At 46.4% G+C, this 19,311-nt stretch overlaps 1 protein-coding gene across 1 annotated transcript in view; it reads right to left on the bottom strand.

Annotated features, from left to right (window-relative positions):
* Nucleotides 1-19,311, bottom strand: part of UBE2O (ubiquitin conjugating enzyme E2 O) — a 620,140-nt gene that overhangs the window by 227,545 nt on the left and 373,284 nt on the right. Inside the window, exon 9 of the mRNA XM_086930688.1 lies at nt 6,464-6,999. Within this exon, the coding sequence (XP_086786814.1) occupies nt 6,464-6,999 (536 nt within the window). The remainder of the gene's footprint in view (nt 1-6,463; nt 7,000-19,311) is intronic.

Here is a 19,311-nt window from a genome sequence, read left to right as displayed (position 1 = left end):
TGTGAATTTCCCCCGCAAGCTTCGTAAATTAGCGTCCATTTGCTTCCTCCTGGCAAAAAGAGAGGTGGCGCTGCTCTGGTGCGCAAGACGTGCCCCGACGATCACCTCGTGGCTTGGGAGTGTGGCATACTGCAATGTGAATAGTGTGGAATATTCGGAACAACTCCCGACTTCTTCCCGCCCAACAGACATCTGGGGTTCATATCGCCAATACATTGCGAAACTGGCTCAGGACACGCCATCTCAGTCACTTCATACTCACACACCAACTGGGGTGGGCTAAAGCAAGAGTGGCTCCTTATCTGCACTTGACAACACATGGATACCCGTGCGGCTCACATTTGCCCCTCGGTCCACGAAGCCAGGTACTGGTCGTCTGGTGGTACATCCTACATCGTAACACCTAATGTTACTTGCCGGACATTAAGGGGGGGGCTTTATTTTGCTTGTTCTGTCCACCGGCCCCCGATTGTTAATACTCAGCTGCATGGGTTGTATCGAGCCGCCAGCGCCCGGGTAACGGGGTGCGTGGTGTCGACTGCTGAGCCTGGGCTGAAGATATTGTTCGAAATGGTGCTTAACACATCGCGAGCTGACTTGCTGTATTGATCTTGCAATCTCGTAGATATGATTTTAGCTTCTTTATTTGGCTTTCAATTTCTGTGATGTTCATTATGTTTTTTGTGCTTTTCTGTTGCCTTATCAAAAAATCTGTTCCTTGTATCATTCTCAATGTTCAAACACGCAATCCTACTGAGTACACCAGAGTTTTATATGCAATGTTCGGTAAGACATCTGATGTTTTTTTTCTTTCTTTGTACTTGATATGTAACCGGTCTTTCCAACTGTGGATTGCTTCATTCGCTTCAATAAAGTGTTTAAAAAAAAAAACTATCCATCTGGCTATTCCTGATTTTGAAATTGGATTCCCCTTGTGTTGTGGTGCAAAGGCAACAAACAGTTACTTTGTTTTCCTAAAGGATTTAGTTCTGTCCACATAGTAAAGTAGAGCTCTCTTTAAGTCTAGTGTGTGCAGGGCTCTCAGCTACTGACTGGATTTTAAAAGAACACTGGCAGTTCTATTGATTGGTTGATATGGAAATTGGATACAACCTTAGGCATGAATTTAGGGTTTGTTCTAAGAACCACCCTGTTGGCATGTACCTGCATGAAAGGTTCTTGAATTGTAAGCGCTTGTAATTCACTCACTCTTCTGAGTGAGGTGATGGCCACCAAGAATGCAACTTTCCACGTTAGGAATTGTAGTTCGCATGAATGTAAAGGTTCGAAAGGAGGGCCCATGAGTCTGGTAAGCAATATATTGAGATTCCAGACTGGGGAAGGGGCAGTGCCTAGGAGGAATCACCCTTTTTAAACCCTCCATGAAGGCTTTGATTGCTGGTATTCTAAACCGTGAAAGGTATTGCCTGTTTTGAAGGTATGCTGCTATGGCAGCGAGGTGTAGCCGTATTGAGGAGTATGCTAAGTTACATCTTTGTAGGTGGAGCAGGTAACATATAATGTTTTGTATTGAAGCATCTAAGGGGTTGATTTGGTTATTGGTGCAGTAAATAACAAATCTTTTCCATTTAGCTGCATAGCACCTCGTGTGGTTGGTCTTCTTGCCTCCCTAATGATATTCATGCAATCTGGGGGCAAGTTAAGGTATCCAAACTCTAAGACCTCCGGAGCCAGATCGCTAGGTTCATTTGATTGGGATCTGGGTGTCTGATTTCTCCATGGTTTTGAGTTAGAAGATGAGGTGCAAGGTGTAGTCTTTGATGGGGAACTACTGAGAATTCGAGGAACGTCGTGTACCATGGTTGACTCGCCCATGTGAGAGCAACTAGGATTAGTGTGAGTGTGTGTTGCTGCAGTTTGCGTGCCACCAGCGGGATCATTGGTGCTGGGGGAAAAGCGTATGCAAATCTGCCTGACCAGTTCATCCATATCGCATTGCCCTGTGACAATGGATGTGGGAACCTGGCGGCAAAGTATTGGCATTTCGAGTTTTCTTTTGTGGCGAACAGGTCTATTTCTGGGTGACCCCACTCCTCGAAGAATGGCTGAAGGACCTGGGGGTGAATCTCCCATTTGTGTAATTGCTGGCTGTGCGTGACAAGCAGGTCGGCAACTTGATTGTCCTTCCCTGGAATGTGTTCTGCTAGGGGAAAAATGTTTTTGGGGAATCTCCCACTTCCAGATGCTTTGTGCCAGATGGGGACAGCTGTGGAGAGTGCGTTCCTCCCTGTTTCTGGATATAGTACATCGCGTTCATGTTGTCCGTCCGGATCAACACCATCTTGCTGTACAAGTATTTCTGAAATGCTTTTAGGGCTAGGAATATCGCTAGCAACTCTAGTTGGTTGATATGCAGCCTTTTCTGTTTCTTTGTCCAGAGCCCCTGTACTGTGTATTGAAGGAGATGGGCTACACAGCCTGTCAGTGATGCGTCCGCTGTTAGTACTAGTTGTGGAACCGGCTCTTGGAACAGTCGCCCCTTGCAAAGGTTTTGTGGGTTCCACCACTGCAGAGAGTTGGGAGTGCGACTGTCTACCAACACTAGGTCTTTTAGTTGTCTTTGAGCCTGGTTCCATTGCCGTGCTAGGCATTCCTGCAATGGGCGCATCTGAAGTCTGGCATGGGGACAATGAATATGCATGAGGCCATCATGCCTATGAGTTGCATGAAGACTTGAGCTGGCAAAGAGCGTTTGGGTAGGAATTTGCGAATGAGTATCTGCATACTGGCTATCCTTGCTGAGTTTGGATATGCCCTTGTCACTGAAGTGTTTATGGTGGCTCCCAGGTACTGCTGTATGTGGGACGGTTGCAGATGTGATTTTGTGTAGTTGGAGAATCCTAAGCTGTGTAGCAGCTGGATTGTCTGAGACATGTGTGCTGCATATTATTGGTACGATTTTGCTTGTATTAGCCAATCGTCCAAGTAAGGGTACACATGGACGTGCTACCTCCTTAGATGTGCTGCCACTGTGGCTAAGCATTTTGTTAACACTCCTGGAGCCGTAGTAACTCCGAAGGGCAAAACCTTGAATTGGTAATGTTGACCTTATATTGTGAACCCGAGGTATTTTCTGTGGGCTGGATGAATGGGTATGTGGAAATACGCATCTGAGGTCGTGTTGCAAGGAAATCCCCCTGTTGTAGCAACGGGAGCACTTGTTGTAATGTTATCATATGAAAGTGCTCAGACAGTATGTATTGATTTAGGGGTCTGAGGTCCAATATTGGTCTGAGAGCCATCCTGCGTGGGAATAAGGAAATATAGGGAGTATACTCCTGTCCCTTGCTGTTGGAAAGGGACTTGCTCTATGGCCCCCTTTTCTAGCATGCAGTTCACCTCTTGCTGTAACAGGGTGATGTGTTCTCTGGACATTGGACGATGTCTGGGTGGTATGTTTGGTGGTGTAGAAGTCCGTTCTAGGCAACAGACCAGACTGGATAATTTCTCTCACCCACCTGTCTGTGGTAATTGCGTTCCAGACAGGTAGGACCTGTTGGAGTCTGCCTCCGACCAGTGTTAAGTGGTCTGGAGGTAGTGTAATAGAGTCAATGTTTTGAGGCAGTGGAGGCTCTGGTGTTATTGCCTCCACGTCCTCTTCCCTTGGTATTGTTACCTCTGTAGCCTCCTCTGGTAGTGTTTTTGGTAAAGGAACTTTGTGTGTTACCTTTATATGAGGCCGTTGTTTGTGAGGTATGTCCTCGTGTATTGCCCTGTACGAGGAGCGACGAAAGGAGCCCCTATGTTGCTGAAATTGCAATGCCCCCATTGATTTTGCCGTCTGTGTCCTTTTTCATTTTATCTAAAATGGTGTCTTCAGTAGAGCCAAATAGAAAATCTTGATTAACAGGTTGGTTAAGGATAGTGGACTGCACTTCATTTTTAAGCCTGAAATACACAGCCATGCATGTCTGCGGAGTAGAACGCTAGTGTTAATTGACCTAGCTGCAGTGTCTGCTGCGTCAAGCGCGCATTTGATGGAAGCGTTTGTTATGAATTTTCCTTCCTGTATGAGATCTTGGGCTTGTGCTTTGAAAGGCTCAGGTAGGTGTTGCATTAGGGTCTCTAGCTGGTCGTACTGTGCCCTGTCGTAACGAGCCAGTAAGGTTTGTGTATTAGCGATCCTCCACGAGTTGGAGGCTTGTGCTGCTACACTTTTCCCTGATGCCTCTAGTATTTTTGACTCCTTGTCTGGGGCAGGTGCCTCCCCAGTGGTTTGGGAGTTGGCTCTTTTACGTGCGTTGGCCACTACCAGGGAATCAAGTGGTAACTGTCCTTTGATGTAAGTAAGGTCTGTAGGAGCTGCCCTATACTTTTTTTCTATTCTGGGGTTGATTACCCGTGCCCTGGCTGTATCCTTAAATAGGTCAGGTGCATGTTTCAGAACTCCCTTTAACATGGAAAGTGTTTTGACACTTTTTTTCTGATGTAGGGAAGGTGTCAAACAAGAAGTCTTCCTCAACAGGGTTGTTATGCATAACCACGTTGTGGAACTGTGCAGCCCATTCTATGAGTTGATTAAAAACTACGGTGTCATCAGTAGGTGACGGCTTAGTAGGATAAGAGGACATATCAGGGATGGGATGGGTGTTGTAAGGGTCAGTTGGCTCTTCCCATGGTTCCTCTTGTGGTTCAGGGTCCTGTGGGAAGTCATATTGAGTCTGTGGCTCATCCCCTGTGTTACCTTCATCGTCCCCGTGATGAGGAGAATAAGGAGTGTATACATTAAAAGGAGTAGTAGGCATGATAGGTTGAAAAGGAATGAAGGGTCTAGGAGAAGTCCCAAAGTCCTTTTTCTTCAGTGGAATAGGGGACTGAGGTTCAAAGTGCAAAGACCTCTTTTTCCTATGCAGGATGGTAACTTTACCAGTCTCTGGGTTGATATAATTTTTTGCTTGGTCGTCAGAGGGATCTGGGTGGAAGAGTTCTTCCTAAACAGTCCTGGGTCGAGTGTTCGACTTTGGTTTGTTGACGACTTTTGGTTTAGCAGCCGATTTTTTTCAGCTCGGGGCCTTTTTTCGTGTCGACCGTGACTTTCGGGTCAACGCGTTTTATGTGCTCCATAGGCTTCTTCGGAGGAGTGTCCTCTTCCGAGTCGATGTTCCTGTCTGGATCGACTGGAGTCGTTTTTTTTGGATGAGTGTCCTTTCCAGAGTCGATTTTCTTTTTTGTTTCGACTGGTGTTTTCAGAGCCGGTGTCTTTGGTCCGCTAGGTCGTTCTGGCTTCGACGTGGGCTTCGGTACGGCGCCTTTTGCTGGGTCGACTGATTTTGGTGCTGAAGGCTTGTTTGGGTCGGCGCCCTTCTTTGGTTCGGCATCCTTCGGTTGTGTGGCCTTGTTCGGTTCGACAATACTTTTGGCTCGACAAGTTTGGGCTGCACGGCCTTCTTGGGGTCAACAGTCTTTTTCGGCTCGACGCTCTTTGGCTGTGCGGCAGTTTTCGGATCGACGCCCTTCGAGTCGACGACCTTCTTTGGCTCTGGAACCTTCTTTGGGACAATGTTACTGGGCCCTGGGGTTTCGATTTCGGAGCCGAGCCGGATGGCGGGGCAAGCAAAACTTTTTAAAGATCTTGGCTAAGGCCCTTTGGCGATGCCTTGACCGGAGCTGTTGTTAACGGGGTAGATGGTGTCGGGGGCAGGGTACTCACGATTTGCCCCGGTGGGATGTCTTCATCGGAGTCCGAGTAGTCCTCTACGGTGACGATCTCTAGGTCCAAGTCTGGCGCTTCTCGTAGAGCTTGGTCATCATCGAAGATGTTGTCCGGGTCTGGTGCCTGTCGCTGCATTTCTTGCCTGGCGGCACGTCGGTTCCGAATAGTTTTCTTGGATCTTAACTGTGCGCAGGCTGGACAGCTTTCCTCCTTATGGTCTGAGGAAAGGCACTTTTTGCATACTGAGTGCTTATCAGTATGTGGGAACTTGGAGTGGCATTGTGGGCACCTTTTAAACAGGCTTCTTTCCATAGACGGTCAGCTCACGTGGCGTTGAAAAGGCCCAACGGCCCGCGCCGACGACCGCTTGGAGATGGAAGGCTGGATCGAGTAGAGAGGTACCGAGCGAGAACAATACCGTCGAATCGAAGGCCTTTTGGCCTTTAGAAAAGTTTTGTTTTTGATTCCAAAGTTGGAGTATAGGAGTTTGCATCCAAACCCAATGGCGGAAAAAAAACAATCTGAGGATGGAGAGGATGCCCATGCGCACTGTAGTCCAGGGGAGGAGTCACCTATCTCGTGATACTTCAAAGACTCTTCCAAGACAACAAGTGCAATCATCCGGACCCAACACTAGGGGACGATCTATGCACAAGATATGAATTCAGCAGCCCACATGCCTCGAACAGTTTACGATAAGAGAACTGGAGGGCACCACACAAGAGAATGACAGTACATTGTTAGTTGATAAACAAAAACAACATTAAAAGAATTCCAGCAGTGCATTACCTGTCTCCAGGCTTGAACTCTCGAGATATCTTAGTTTTCTTTTTCTTGTGCTTCCGTTTCAGGTTTTTGATGGACAGAGGGATGCTTTTCTTGCGACCACCTCCTCCACTCTGTGAAGAGGCTGTGGAACTGCAAGAAGATGTGACTGAGCTGGTGTCATCAGTATCCTCAGCAGCTTCATCATCTGCATCCTGATCCATGACCTGCAGTCTGTAATTCATAGTGCAATCCAGGGGATTCTCTTTCACAACAGGCACAGGATGGCCAACAGAATGAGAGCTATTCATCATAATTTCATTAGGCTGCTCAGTCTTTCCGCCAATGGTGTCCAGGTTACTATTGCTAACTGACACTGGGGCTAATAAGGAGTTTGACTCAAATTTACTAGAGATTTCAGGATCTGCCTTTTTCTCTATTGGCAGATGACCAGTGGCAGAGAAGGTAACAGTCTCTCCATTGGAATGATCAATTGCAACTGTGCTTTCTAGAGAACTGGATATTATTTTTACTATCTGTCTTTGAAGCAGTCTTTTCACCTGCAAAATAAATGGAACATGTCAATATTGTCTTGCCTATAAGCTATGCCCCTATCAACATTAACACCAATACAGTATATTTAATCCCCTGCAGTCATTTGAAAAAGTCTCAGATTGCTAAAGCCATACAATGCCCACCTCATTTACATATGGCACAAGCATCTTTTCTGATATACAGGCATTTAAACATCTAATCCAGCATTTCAAATACTGTACAAATCCTTCACTCTTTTTCACCATGAACATCTCTGCTGGAAGTGCACATTATTTCTGATGTTTCAGTGTTGTGTATCGAAGGTCTGCTTCACCAGCACCACAGAACAATCGATCAGGTCATTTTTTCCAGTTACAATCTTTACATCAAATGCAACTCAGCTAAGAAAGCTACCAGTATCATCTCACTCGGCTTTTTGTCATCCACACCCTATACATTACCCATCAAATTTGACCCCCATGCATCCCAAACTCAGAAAAACCTTGAAACTGGTACACATTTCTAATCGTGATATAACAGAACCAAAACCAAGGTATTAGGACATAGCACTACTGAGAAATTAAGTCAACCTAAAACATTTTTTTTTAAATAAGGTGGGTAGCACCAATCTAGAAATGTGTACATTAAACAACCTGGGAGAGAAGAATGGTGTTATTTGTGAAGGAACAGGCTGAAGGCTAAGAGCCAGATACTTGCACAGAAGATACTTTAGTATAAAAGCCCTCTCCACTACACTGGTCGTCTACTTTCAGACGAGCTAATCTGCACCAATGTAGTCCCTGCCTGGCCCTAGCCTGGAATGCCCGGCTCTTGCCCAGTCCCTGGGGCTGAAAAAGTAGTGTTGGTGTCCTAGCTGTGGAATATGGAATTTCATGGTCCTAGGGTCCTTCTCATCATATGATTGCACCAATTCTAAGACAAAATTACATGCACTAAAAGATATCTCCCCTTTCTTAAAGAAAACTTAGCACCACACCCGGGGCATTTCTTAAATTGAGTCTGTTCCATGGACTGCTGGTGTGGTCGGCGCGGGTAGGCCTCACGGCCCACGTCAAAGCTACCGATCGAAGTTGTAGGATTTTATGATGCGCGTTGAAAGGGAAACCGCAATCGAAAACAATACTGTTGAGTGGTAAGGATTGTGAAAGGGTTCGAAGACTATACCGAACCGGAGCGCAGCAATAGACATCCGAACCAGATGGCGGAAAAAAACAACCTGGGGATGGAGTCAATGCCCATGCGCACTATCACCGTAAGGAGAAGTCACTTACCTCGTGACTACAAACACTTCTTCGAAGAAAAACAAAGTTCAAACATCCGAGCCCAACACCAGATGGCGATTTATGCCAAAGCATATGATCTACAGCTCATATGCCTCGCACACAAGTTACTCACCTGTACATTGTGGTTCTCCAGTATCGATATATTTCCTAGATTCACATACTTGAATCTTCCCCATCATGGTGGGAGACCCATGGTAATGCTGTTAACACCCCACACTCCCTAAGGACAGACACCCCCAGTACTCCAGTAAATGGCCCACTTGCTGTCAACGCCCTACATTCCCCAAGGACAGACACAAATGTCGCCACCTCTTATACTAACCGCCCCTCTAACAGGATCCCTTTTACCCACACTCACATCCCCCCTATCCCTCTCCTCCCTGACATAACAACCCCCACCCGCAACACGCCACCTGAACACACCACCGCTCGGAGTTTATCCACCCCCCCTCCCATCCCCCCCACGACAGACGCCTCTCCCTCCTCAGCTCCCTCCCCACTCTCACCCACGACACTCTCAAACCTAACAGAACAACTCTCACCCACAACACGCCACCATCTGATAACATCACCACTCTGAGTCTATTCACCCCCCCCTCCCATACCCCTCACGGCGGACACCTTTCCCCCCCCAGCTCCCTCCCCACTCCCACCCACGACACTCACACCCTCCCAACAACACACACAGAACATACCACCTCCCCTACCTTAGCATCCCCCTCTCTCCCACCTCCTATTCTCAGCCCTCACTACCCCCCGGTTTCCCCCACTGTCTTCAGCCTTCACTCACTCTTCCACTCACCGACACCGTCTCCAACTGACGGCACTACCTATGCCTCCCACCCACCGCCTACACCGCCTACTTCACCCACACCCCCCGCCCACAAAGACGCCCACTCTTTGAATGCCATCCCACCCATTTGCACCGCAGAACAATCCAACAACGCCAGTATACCCCCCCCCCCTTCGATTCCCTGCCCGCTTTCCAGCTCACTACACAACCATTCACCATTGGCTCTCACCACCTATGCCATCCCCAATGCACCCCCCGACCTGACTTTACCCACCCTCCAACAAGTCAAAGAGGATATTCTACAAATCAAAAAAGATGTCCACGCAATCAACGACCTTCTCTCATCACAGCCCAGTCTACCTCCCATCATCCCTCTACCCTACAAAGGACGCTCCCGCCCTACATACCCTCGCCTCCAACGACATCCGCGCTGGCCGACTATCCCCGTTCGCAACAACTCCCACCGCCCCCGCCGTGTCCTCAACCCATTGTCGGACCGCGACCTATGCTCTCTCCTACGCACTTATGGCCCAGGTCCGGTAAAACACATACCTAGCACACACATCCCCATACCCACAATTCTTACAAACCTTCTGAGGCTCCCAACACTCAACAACAGAGGTTCCGTCCCTAACAACCTCAGAAAAGTTCCCTTCACTCTAGAAAGCTCGACCACCCTTCTCTCTCCCAAACTCAAATGCATCCTACTCAACTGCAGGTCGGCCCAGAGACACTCCTCCGACATCGCTGATCTCGTCTCAGCTAGGGATCTGGACCTAGCCTTCCTAACAGAAACTTGGCTCACTGAAGCCTCTACCCCGATTATGGACATACTAGTCCCCCCCAACTATCACATCATTAGGCTAGACAGGTCCTCGGACAAGACGGGCGGGGGAATTGCATGCATTTTTAGAAGCAACCTCTCCGTTACTAAAGTCACCTCCCCCTCCCTCTCCTCCTGTGAACTCCTCTGCCTCGACATCACCAGCGAGGGCAAACAAGTTTGTGCTTTACATCTCATCTATCACCCGCCTGGTGACAATCTCATATTCACCCAACAACTCATGGACATGATCACTTCCAATGCCGGTCGGCAGACCACCCAAGTCTACCTGGGTGACTTCAATCTCCACTGGAACGATCAGAAAGACACAGTGGTGAATAGTCTCAAAACTTTCCTTAATGCGCTTGACCTCACCCAAATATGCGATAGACCAACACACGACAAAGGCTAGATACTTGATCTCATCATTGCCAAAGAGAATTCTACACAACTGGAGACGATTACACCCTGCGACTGGTCAGATCACCACATTATCACCTTCTTTATCAATGAAAAAGTTAAACCTAACCCGGCTCAACCAATCAAATCCAAAACATGGAAAAGGGACATGAAGAATCTCAACCCCTCTACTCTGCCTCCCCACATCGGCAATCTCCTCCTTCCCCCTTCAGGTGCCTCGGATGTTCAATCACTGACTGACCACTACCTTGAAGCTATGAATACATTAGTCAATGAAGTCGCTCCACTGCAACTGAAGAGAGTCTCCACCAAAACTTCTAACCCCTGGTATGACGACAGACTCAATGACGACAGGCGTTCGATGCGAATGGCAGAGCGCATCTGGAGAGCGGACCCCTCAGCACTGCACCTCAAAAGGCTTAAAAACAAGAGAAATGCCTACTTTAGGAAAATAAAGCGCACAAAGTTGGACTTCTTCAGCCGCCAGTTGGACCAAGCAAAAAACAGGCCAAGAAAACTGTTCGAAGTAATCAAGACCCAAACAAAGGCACAACCCTTACAATCAAATAGCATAACAAGCGACACCCCACACTGTGAAGACTTCTCTGCTTTCTTTAAGCTAAAGACTGACAACATAAGAAATGACCTCATCATGGATGCAAGCCGATTCCCCAACCACACAAGAATGGCTAACACTCAACCTAAAAACATGGCATCCTGGCTATACTTCGATACCTACTCGGAAGAAACAATACACAAACTGCTCTGCACCTTGAAGCCCTCTAATCACCTCACAGACCCTCTACCTGCTAATGCTGTAAAAGACTTCATCCCCTTGCTCCTCCCTCTCTGGACCAAAATCATCAACTGCTCCCTGCAACAAGGCCTCATCCCAGACTCCCTCAAGGTGGGGCAAGTCATGCCTATACTCAAGAAACCTACAGCTGATCCGTCTGACCTACACAATTACCGACCCATCACCAATATCCCCACCCTGGCCAAACTGCTGGAGAAATGTGTCCAACTCCAACTAACAAGACACATTGACCAATTTGACCTCCTCAACTCTCATCAATCAGGCTTCCGAGCGAAACATAGCACGGAAACAGCTATGACACACATAATTGATGACGCCCTCCAAATTCTTGATCGCAATGAGTCCTGCCTCCTCATCCTTCTTGACCTCTCGTCAGCTTTTGACACGGTCAAACATGAGAACTTGCTGGAGCTGCTAAGCACTAGAATGGGTCTATCGGGAACGGTTCTCAAATGGTTTTCGTCCTTCCTGCACAACCGGTCTCAGAAGTTCAAGATCGACAATGTGCTATCTTCACCTGTGCCTGCCGATCTAGGTGTTCCACAAGGATCCTCCCTCTCCCCCACATTATTCAACCTCGTCATGGAACCGCTCGCCACCTTGCTCCAAGCTTCTAATGTCCAATTCCATATGTACGCCGACGACACACAACTGTACCTAAAGCTTCAATCTCCGGAAGATATCAAACATCTGAATTCCACGCTTATTAACACTCAATCTTGGCTAGCCGATAATCACCTCAAACTAAATGCTCTGAAAACTGAGTTCCTTCTAATCTCACCCCCGGCGAAAATTTCCACCACCCAAACATGGCTCAACAACCTAACAGCACTCAATGTCCAACCCACCATCGTGGACTCGGCGAAATCCCTAGGCATCACACTAGACGCCAAGCTCAACATGCAGCAGCACGTCAGCAAAGCCACAAAAGCAGCTAATTTCCAAATCAACACGCTGAGGAAAATTAAACCCTTCCTCCCTACTGAAGACTTCCAAACTGCTGTACAAGCGTTAGTCATCCCTCGAATAGACTACGGAATTGTGGCCCTCAGGGGACTCCCGCTATCCACAACAGCACCCTTAAGAGCCTCCCTGAACGCTGCCGCAAGACTCATTACTGGCTCAAGAAAACATTCGCATATTTCCCCAGACTTAAAGTCCCTAAAATGGCTGCCTTTTGAAGCCAGAATACAACTAAAAATTGCAGTTATGACACACGCGGCCGTGCACCACAATGCACCCAACTACCTCGCTCAAAAGTTGTCTATATCAGGAGGTTCGAGATCCAATAGAAGCTCAAAAAATCTACTCCTGAAACCCCGTAGATTCCGGAAAGAGAAAACTTATAAGCGCTCCTTCTCAGGAATGGCACCCAGGATCTGGAATGCGCTCCCTCCTGAAACCAGGCGTATCTCCTCCACTGCACTCTTCAAGAAAGAGGTGAAAACCATCCTTCTGGACAAGATCTCCTGAACCTTATAGGTGCTGGATCAGAGACTCTGCATTGCCTTGTGTCAATACTCACCTTGTCCTTTGGCACTATACCTCTACTTGATGGACACTACTACGCTACTTTCTTACAATATATGATACACGTTGGGTCACTGATTCACCCTCCCGGTTGCCCCCACTCAGTGCTCTCTCTATACTAAAACACTGGTATAAGCCTTCCACACACCCTAAGTGTACCTGAACACCTCTGTAGTGGGATCAATGACTTGTGCCGTCTTATACTACCTGTTTACCTGACTGTATATTGATATGTTTTATGTATGTTATTATTATCCTTTCATGTTAGTGACTACTACATTGCTCCCATTACCCCTGTTCATTCCTACTGCCCCTACCATGTCATTGTGAAGCGCTCTGATATCTGTAAGGATCTTGTTCGCGCTATATAAAACTTTGAATAAATAAATAAATCAGCAGTGCTATACATAAGCATTCAACATCATAGAGAAGCTAAAGAACATTGGTAACCAACTCACATTGTTTTTATTAGAACCAAACTTCAACCAATCAGAACCCAGACCCTGAAGCACCCTTCCCCTGTAGAGCCATCATACCTCAGATTTTGAGCGCAAATGTAAAGTAATGAATGTAAGAGATATCCGGAGTGGTGAGACCCAATGAAAAGAAGGGAGGGTCGATTGTGAATCTATGAAAGATATCAATACTGGAGAACCACAGTGTACAAGTAACTTGTTTTTCTACAGTATTGCATCTTTCATAGATGAACATCCTTGAATCAGACTGGTAAGCAGTAACATGGAAAATGAAGCGGTGGGTATGGCAAACAATTCTCAAGTTAAAAAAAAGAACCATGAAGTAAGAAGGCAACCATCAAGATAACAGGTATTATTTCAAACACTAAGCTTTAAAGATACTGCATGACTTGATCTGCATTGAAACGTAAGATTCCTGTACCTTACTGTAAGAGGCAAGGTAATACTGCTTGCCCAACCACAGCATCAGCTTTGCACAAAGAATACAAGCAAAATGTTTTGTGAAGGCACGCATATTAGTGAACATTGCTGTGCTGCAAATATCCGGCAACGAAACTCCAGCAAAGAGGGCTGTAGATGGGGCCACTTTTCATCTAGAATGCGCCTTAACCGTCAGTGGCCTACCTGCTTTAAAGTGGCAAAAAGTAGTGGTTGCAGAGACGGAAAGAGCTATACTACTCTGTGATAAAGCATAACCTTTTCTTGGTGGAGCAAACTATATTAGAAGCTTTTCGGATTTTCTAAAATTCCTTGTTCTGTCCATATGGAACATTAACATTGTTTGCCATTCAAGAATACAGGGCTCTTTCAGCTGTGGCCAAAGGATTTTTAAACAATGCTGTAAACACAATTGGCTCATTCAAGTGAAATGAAGTTGGAACTTTCGGAATGACCTTCGCATTAGTTCTTAATATCACTGTCATCTTTGAATTGTAAATAAGGATCATTAACTGTAAAAGCTTTCACCTAGATGAGGTGAGGGCCAAGAGAGGAGCCATTTCTCACAATACATATTTTATGTCTGCCTTATGGATAGGTTTAAATGGACTTTTCATAAGCTGTGACAGAACCATATTGAAAGGACAAGTTACTTACCTTCGGTAACGCCTTACCTGGTAGCGGCAGGATCTAGCCGTAGATTACGGATCGACCCACTCAGCTTCCCCGCTCTGTGAACTAAGGTCCTTTTGTCGCCAAGATCCTCTCTTGGCATACTACTACAGTTCTTTCTATCTGTACTTGTTGATAAAAGATTTTCACTAAAGAAACTGACATCAGCGCGTCGGGGGAGGCCTTATATGGACTCAGTTGATGTCACATTCAGGAGACATCACTATTGATCGCTCGAAGCCCTCTACCGACGCACAGCGGTACTGCTGAAAAAATGTTCGGATCCAGTCTGGCACCGGGGGAGAATTCTAAGATGAGGAATCTGCAGCTAGATGTCTCCATCAAATTTGACAGGTCACTGGAGGATTTTTTTAAAGGAGGATAAACTCTGAAAAAACCTTTCATGAACTCCTTGATTAGTCTATTAGGCCATAAAGAGAATTCTCTACTTTGTCTCCAAAATCTTGAAATAGCTGCCAGTTTAATTTGTAATTAAGTATGAGCTAGACCAGATTTCATCAGGTGGAATAAGTAAGGTTGCATCTGTTCTGGAGAGGATGTAAGGGGATGCAGATTGTTACTTACACACCAGTAGCAAAACCTTTTACATTTTGCTTTATAGGATTTACTTCTGGCAACCACTCGAGACTGGGTAAGAATGGTCTTACAATCCTCTGGTATATTCTGTGATCTGAGTTCATTGTTGTGAGGAGGCAAAATGATAAGCTCAGCAATTGTATTTGTGGGTGAACAATCGGACCTTCGTTCATGAAAAAACGTGCTCTGTAGATTTGAAATGAATGTGTGGACACACTGGCACCATCAGAATGAGGAGGCACAGTTCTGGTTTCACTATTCTAAGAACTTTGGGGAGTAGAGGAAAAGGAGAGGAAGCGTACGCGAAACTCTTTCCAGGCTAGAATATATGATTTTCCCAAAGACTTTTTTCTGAGGAAACTTGCTTGTATACATCTTGCAATTTTTGTTCTGAAGAGTTGGAAACCGGTCCAAATTTGAAGTTCCCCACAGTTGGAAAATTTAGAGTGACTACTGTCGATTTAGTTCATGGCACAATTTCACAGTTCTCCTCAAGGAATCTGCCCCTTTATTCTCCACCGCCGGGACGTGCTCCGCTTGTAATAGAATGTTAGGAGTAAGCAACCATTCCCTTTTTTTCCAGAGCCTGAGTGGACAGAATCTATAATTTTGTCCACCCGGTTTGGTGAGATAGAATACGGTTATGGTGTTGTCCATCCTTACCTTCTGTATCGAGGAAAGAAAGGATAGGAGGCCTAGGAAAACAACCTTCAACTCTAGAAGACTGATGTGCACCATTGCCTCTTGAAAAGACCATTTTCCGTGCTTTTTGAGGTACTGCTGGTAATCTCCCCAACCCTCAAAGGAAGCGTCCATTGTCATTATGAAAAAGGAGCTCCATAAGAAAGAATAGGCCCAAAGAGATATTTTCTATTCCTCCCCGCTATGCCGGTGCTAGTCTTGTAGCTGAGGGGAATGTGGGTGTTTTCATAAGCAAGTGGTCCATGTATGGGAACATTTTCCTTATCTCCTTCTTTTCTGGTGAGAATTTTAAGAGAGCTGATATGACCGACTAGATGTGTCTGTCGTACCTTCCTAACATGACTGGGGAATTGGATGCCCTGGTAGAAGGTGCCGCGATGGCTGGATAACATTGGCAAGCATTTCTCAGCTATCAACCTTCTTTGTCTGGAGAAATGGAATACAAGCTAGAAGGGTTTCTAGACCGTCTTTGGGATGTCTGCATGAGCACAGCGTCAGGGCATGAAAGACCTATCAAACATGTAGGCAATTTTTCTGGCACCTTATACTTCTTATCTAGTCCTCGTCCTCAGTGTCTTGGCATTTGACCTCAGCTGAGTGGCAATATAAGCTGGTGGAAAATAGCCCCTCATCACAAGACTCTTTAATCTGTAGGACTCGTACAGATAGTCATCATGAGTTTCTTTATTGACAAGGAAAATGTTTTCGTCATTCTCCCTGCCTGCTTTACCAGCGCTGTAGTTGTCACAGTGAAAGTGGCATTGGCGATCTTCCCATCGACTAATTGACTCAATTATGGGGCTGTCAATGAAGGAATTTTTCACCTGTGAGGGTTCTTTAAAAGGAGCCGCAGGCACTGATGAAGAACAAAAAATGAGAAGCATTTTTTTTTTTAGGGGAAACTGTCAGTCATACCCTAGACACCAGCAAGTTGAACTATGGAAGCACCCCGTACACCGGGATCACAAAGCAACTCACTAGAAGACTACAAAGCATCCAGCGATTCACTGCTGAACCTCAACGACAATGGGAGGAAGGAGAATACCTGATAAAAACATGCAGACAGGACCTGTTAAGTGCCTAGCCTGTCTATCTGGCCTTCCTGCTGTCATCTGCAGACCAATTGGAGCGTGCAGTAGATCCCTTGGTGTTAAAGGGGAAGGGCCAAGGAATAGCATCATCTTTTTACTAATTAATGCTAGATCCCTCATGAAGCACAGTACGGAATGTGCTGATTTTATCCAGGATAGAGACGTAAAAATCGCTTCCATCACCGAGACCTGGACGGATGCCGCATCCGGGCCGGACTTAGTGAAAGCTACCCCCCCAGGATATCTGTGCTTTGTTCTGGACAGAGGAGGAAAAAGAGGAGGGGGGTTTGCTATCATCTATCATGCCTCCATTGTGGGTTCCTTTCAGTCGGTGGCCTCACAGACGTGTGAAGCGCTGGGGTTCAATCTCTCTCTATTCAATCATCACTATTTTCAGGGCTGCCTTTTATATAGACCACCCGAGACCAGGTCCCAATTTCTGGAAACCATAGGTAACATTCTGGTGGAAGCGCTGTGTATTAAATCCTTCACAGTACTAGGTGATGTCAATTTTTACCTAGAAGATGACTCTGACCACGACACGTTAGCCCTAGCAGAAGTGATGCAAGGGGTAGGTCTCAATCAGGTGGTAAAAGGGGCCACGCACATAGCAGGGCACACGTTAGATGGTATTTTTACAAACAACCCGGAGATGCAGTTTATTAACACCGAATCCGTGGCCTGGTCAGACCATTTGGCCATGCTATTTATTGTTTTGACCTCCCCGTTGAACAAGGCCTTGCAAGCTAGAAAAACAGCCAGGTCCTGCAGAACCTGGAAAGAAATTGATGGTATGGCACTTGAGCACCTGCTGAAGTTCTCTATGGTTCCTATGTCGGCAGAGGTTAATAAAGCAGCAGACATGTATACCAACTGGGTCGATCGGGCGTGCATGACACTAGCTCCGCCTAAAATATGTCGCCCTACTCGCACTGCTCCTTTTGCTCCCTGGTTTACAAATGAGCTGCGAGAATATAAGCTAGTCTGTAAAAAATAGGAGTGAGTATGGCGTGCAAAATATCATCAGGAGGACAAAATTAAGCTCAAGTCCAGCCAAAGTATTTATAAAGATATGATAAAGAAGGCCAAAGGTACATATTATATCAATAGGATCGAGGGAGCAAGAAATTCATCCAGGGAACTTTTCAATACTATCGTTAGTCTTACCACCCCCAAGTCAGTGATCATTCCACCTAGCCAGGAACTATGCAAGACTCTCGCCAAGTTCTTCGCAAACCAGGTGGACCTGCTCTTCACTGCATTAGAGCCTCAGGTGAGACAGTCTCTTCTGGAGGGATTACATAGAAACCCATTAACCAACCCTCAAAAAACTAAATTCTCAGGGTTTGCTTCTGTGAGCCCAGAAGAAATAAAAAAAATTGCTACATGCAACTAAATCAGGGTCGCCCCAAGATCCCAGTCCGGCGTCGGTGGCAAAGATGGCAGCCACTCCTATAGTAGACATCCTGGCCGATCTTTTCAATCAGTTGTTTAACCTTGGGGACTTTCCATCATGTTGGAAACGAGCATCAATTGTCCCGCTGCTCAAGAAACCCACGCTAGACATCTCAGATCCAAATAGCTACCGACCTATAGCCCGGTAACCATTGCCAGCAAAGCTTATCGAAAAAGTGATGAACCTACAGCTTTGCACATTCCTCAGATCTTCTCAAGGTCTTGACAAAGCCCAACATGGATTCAGGGAAGGTCACAGCACCGAGACCGCCCTGATTAAATCTACTGAGGAGATCAGGAAAGCATTGGATGTAGAGGGACGAGCAGCTCTGGTCCTCCTCGACCTTTCCGCGGCCTTCGATACGGTCCACCATATGATTCTGGTGGATCGCTTAGAGGACTGCGGGGTTCAGGGGAGAGCCCTTAACATCTTGAAAGCCCTTCCTTGAGGATAGGGTTCAGGTGGTGGCCTTAGGAGACTTTGAATCTAGACCTTTCAAACTCCCAGGGTGTCCTCCCTTAGCCCCACCTTATTTAACATTTAGGTTTCATCTCTTGCCCCGGTGATCCGATCTTTCGGATTTGAATTAACATCTTATGCAGATGATACTCAGATCGTTGTATAACTGCTCCCGGGGAAAGAAGAAGAAGTAGCTGCAAGATTCCAGGACTATGACGGCAGTCAGTTGCTGGATGGCAGCTAACTGCCTCAGACTAAACTCCTCCAAAACTGAGGTTCTCCTCTTTGGCTCGGACTTTAATTTCTGGAGTTCCAAATGGTGGCCTGATGACATGGGAACACCTCTCACTTCAGTAGCTAAGGTGAAGAATTTAGGTGTCCTCATTGACATCAACTTTCGTTCAAACCGCAAGTCAATGCTCTGATCTCCTCTACTTACTGGACCTTGAAAATCATCAGGAAGATCATTCCGTTCCTGCCAGTCAGTAGTAGAAAAACTGTGGTGACGGCACTTGTGCTCTCCCGCCTGGACTACTTTCACAGTCTTCTTCTTTAGGCCCAACAAGGGCTGCTTGATAAACTTCAAGTGTTACAAAATGCCGCCGTGCGCCTAATTGAGGGCCTTCCTAAATTTGCGCCAGTTACACAAGAACTTAGAAAATTACACTGGCTCCCGGTACGCGAACGCATAATGTTTAAATCACTATGTATCGTTTATAAAGCAGTGCATGGACTGGGTCCATCTTTTCTCCAGCAGCAC

The sequence above is a fragment of the Lissotriton vulgaris genome, chromosome 7 (genome assembly GCF_964263255.1).
Source record: "Lissotriton vulgaris chromosome 7, aLisVul1.2, whole genome shotgun sequence".
NCBI lineage: Eukaryota > Metazoa > Chordata > Amphibia > Caudata > Salamandridae > Lissotriton > Lissotriton vulgaris.
This window is presented reverse-complemented; position numbering and strand designations above follow the sequence as displayed.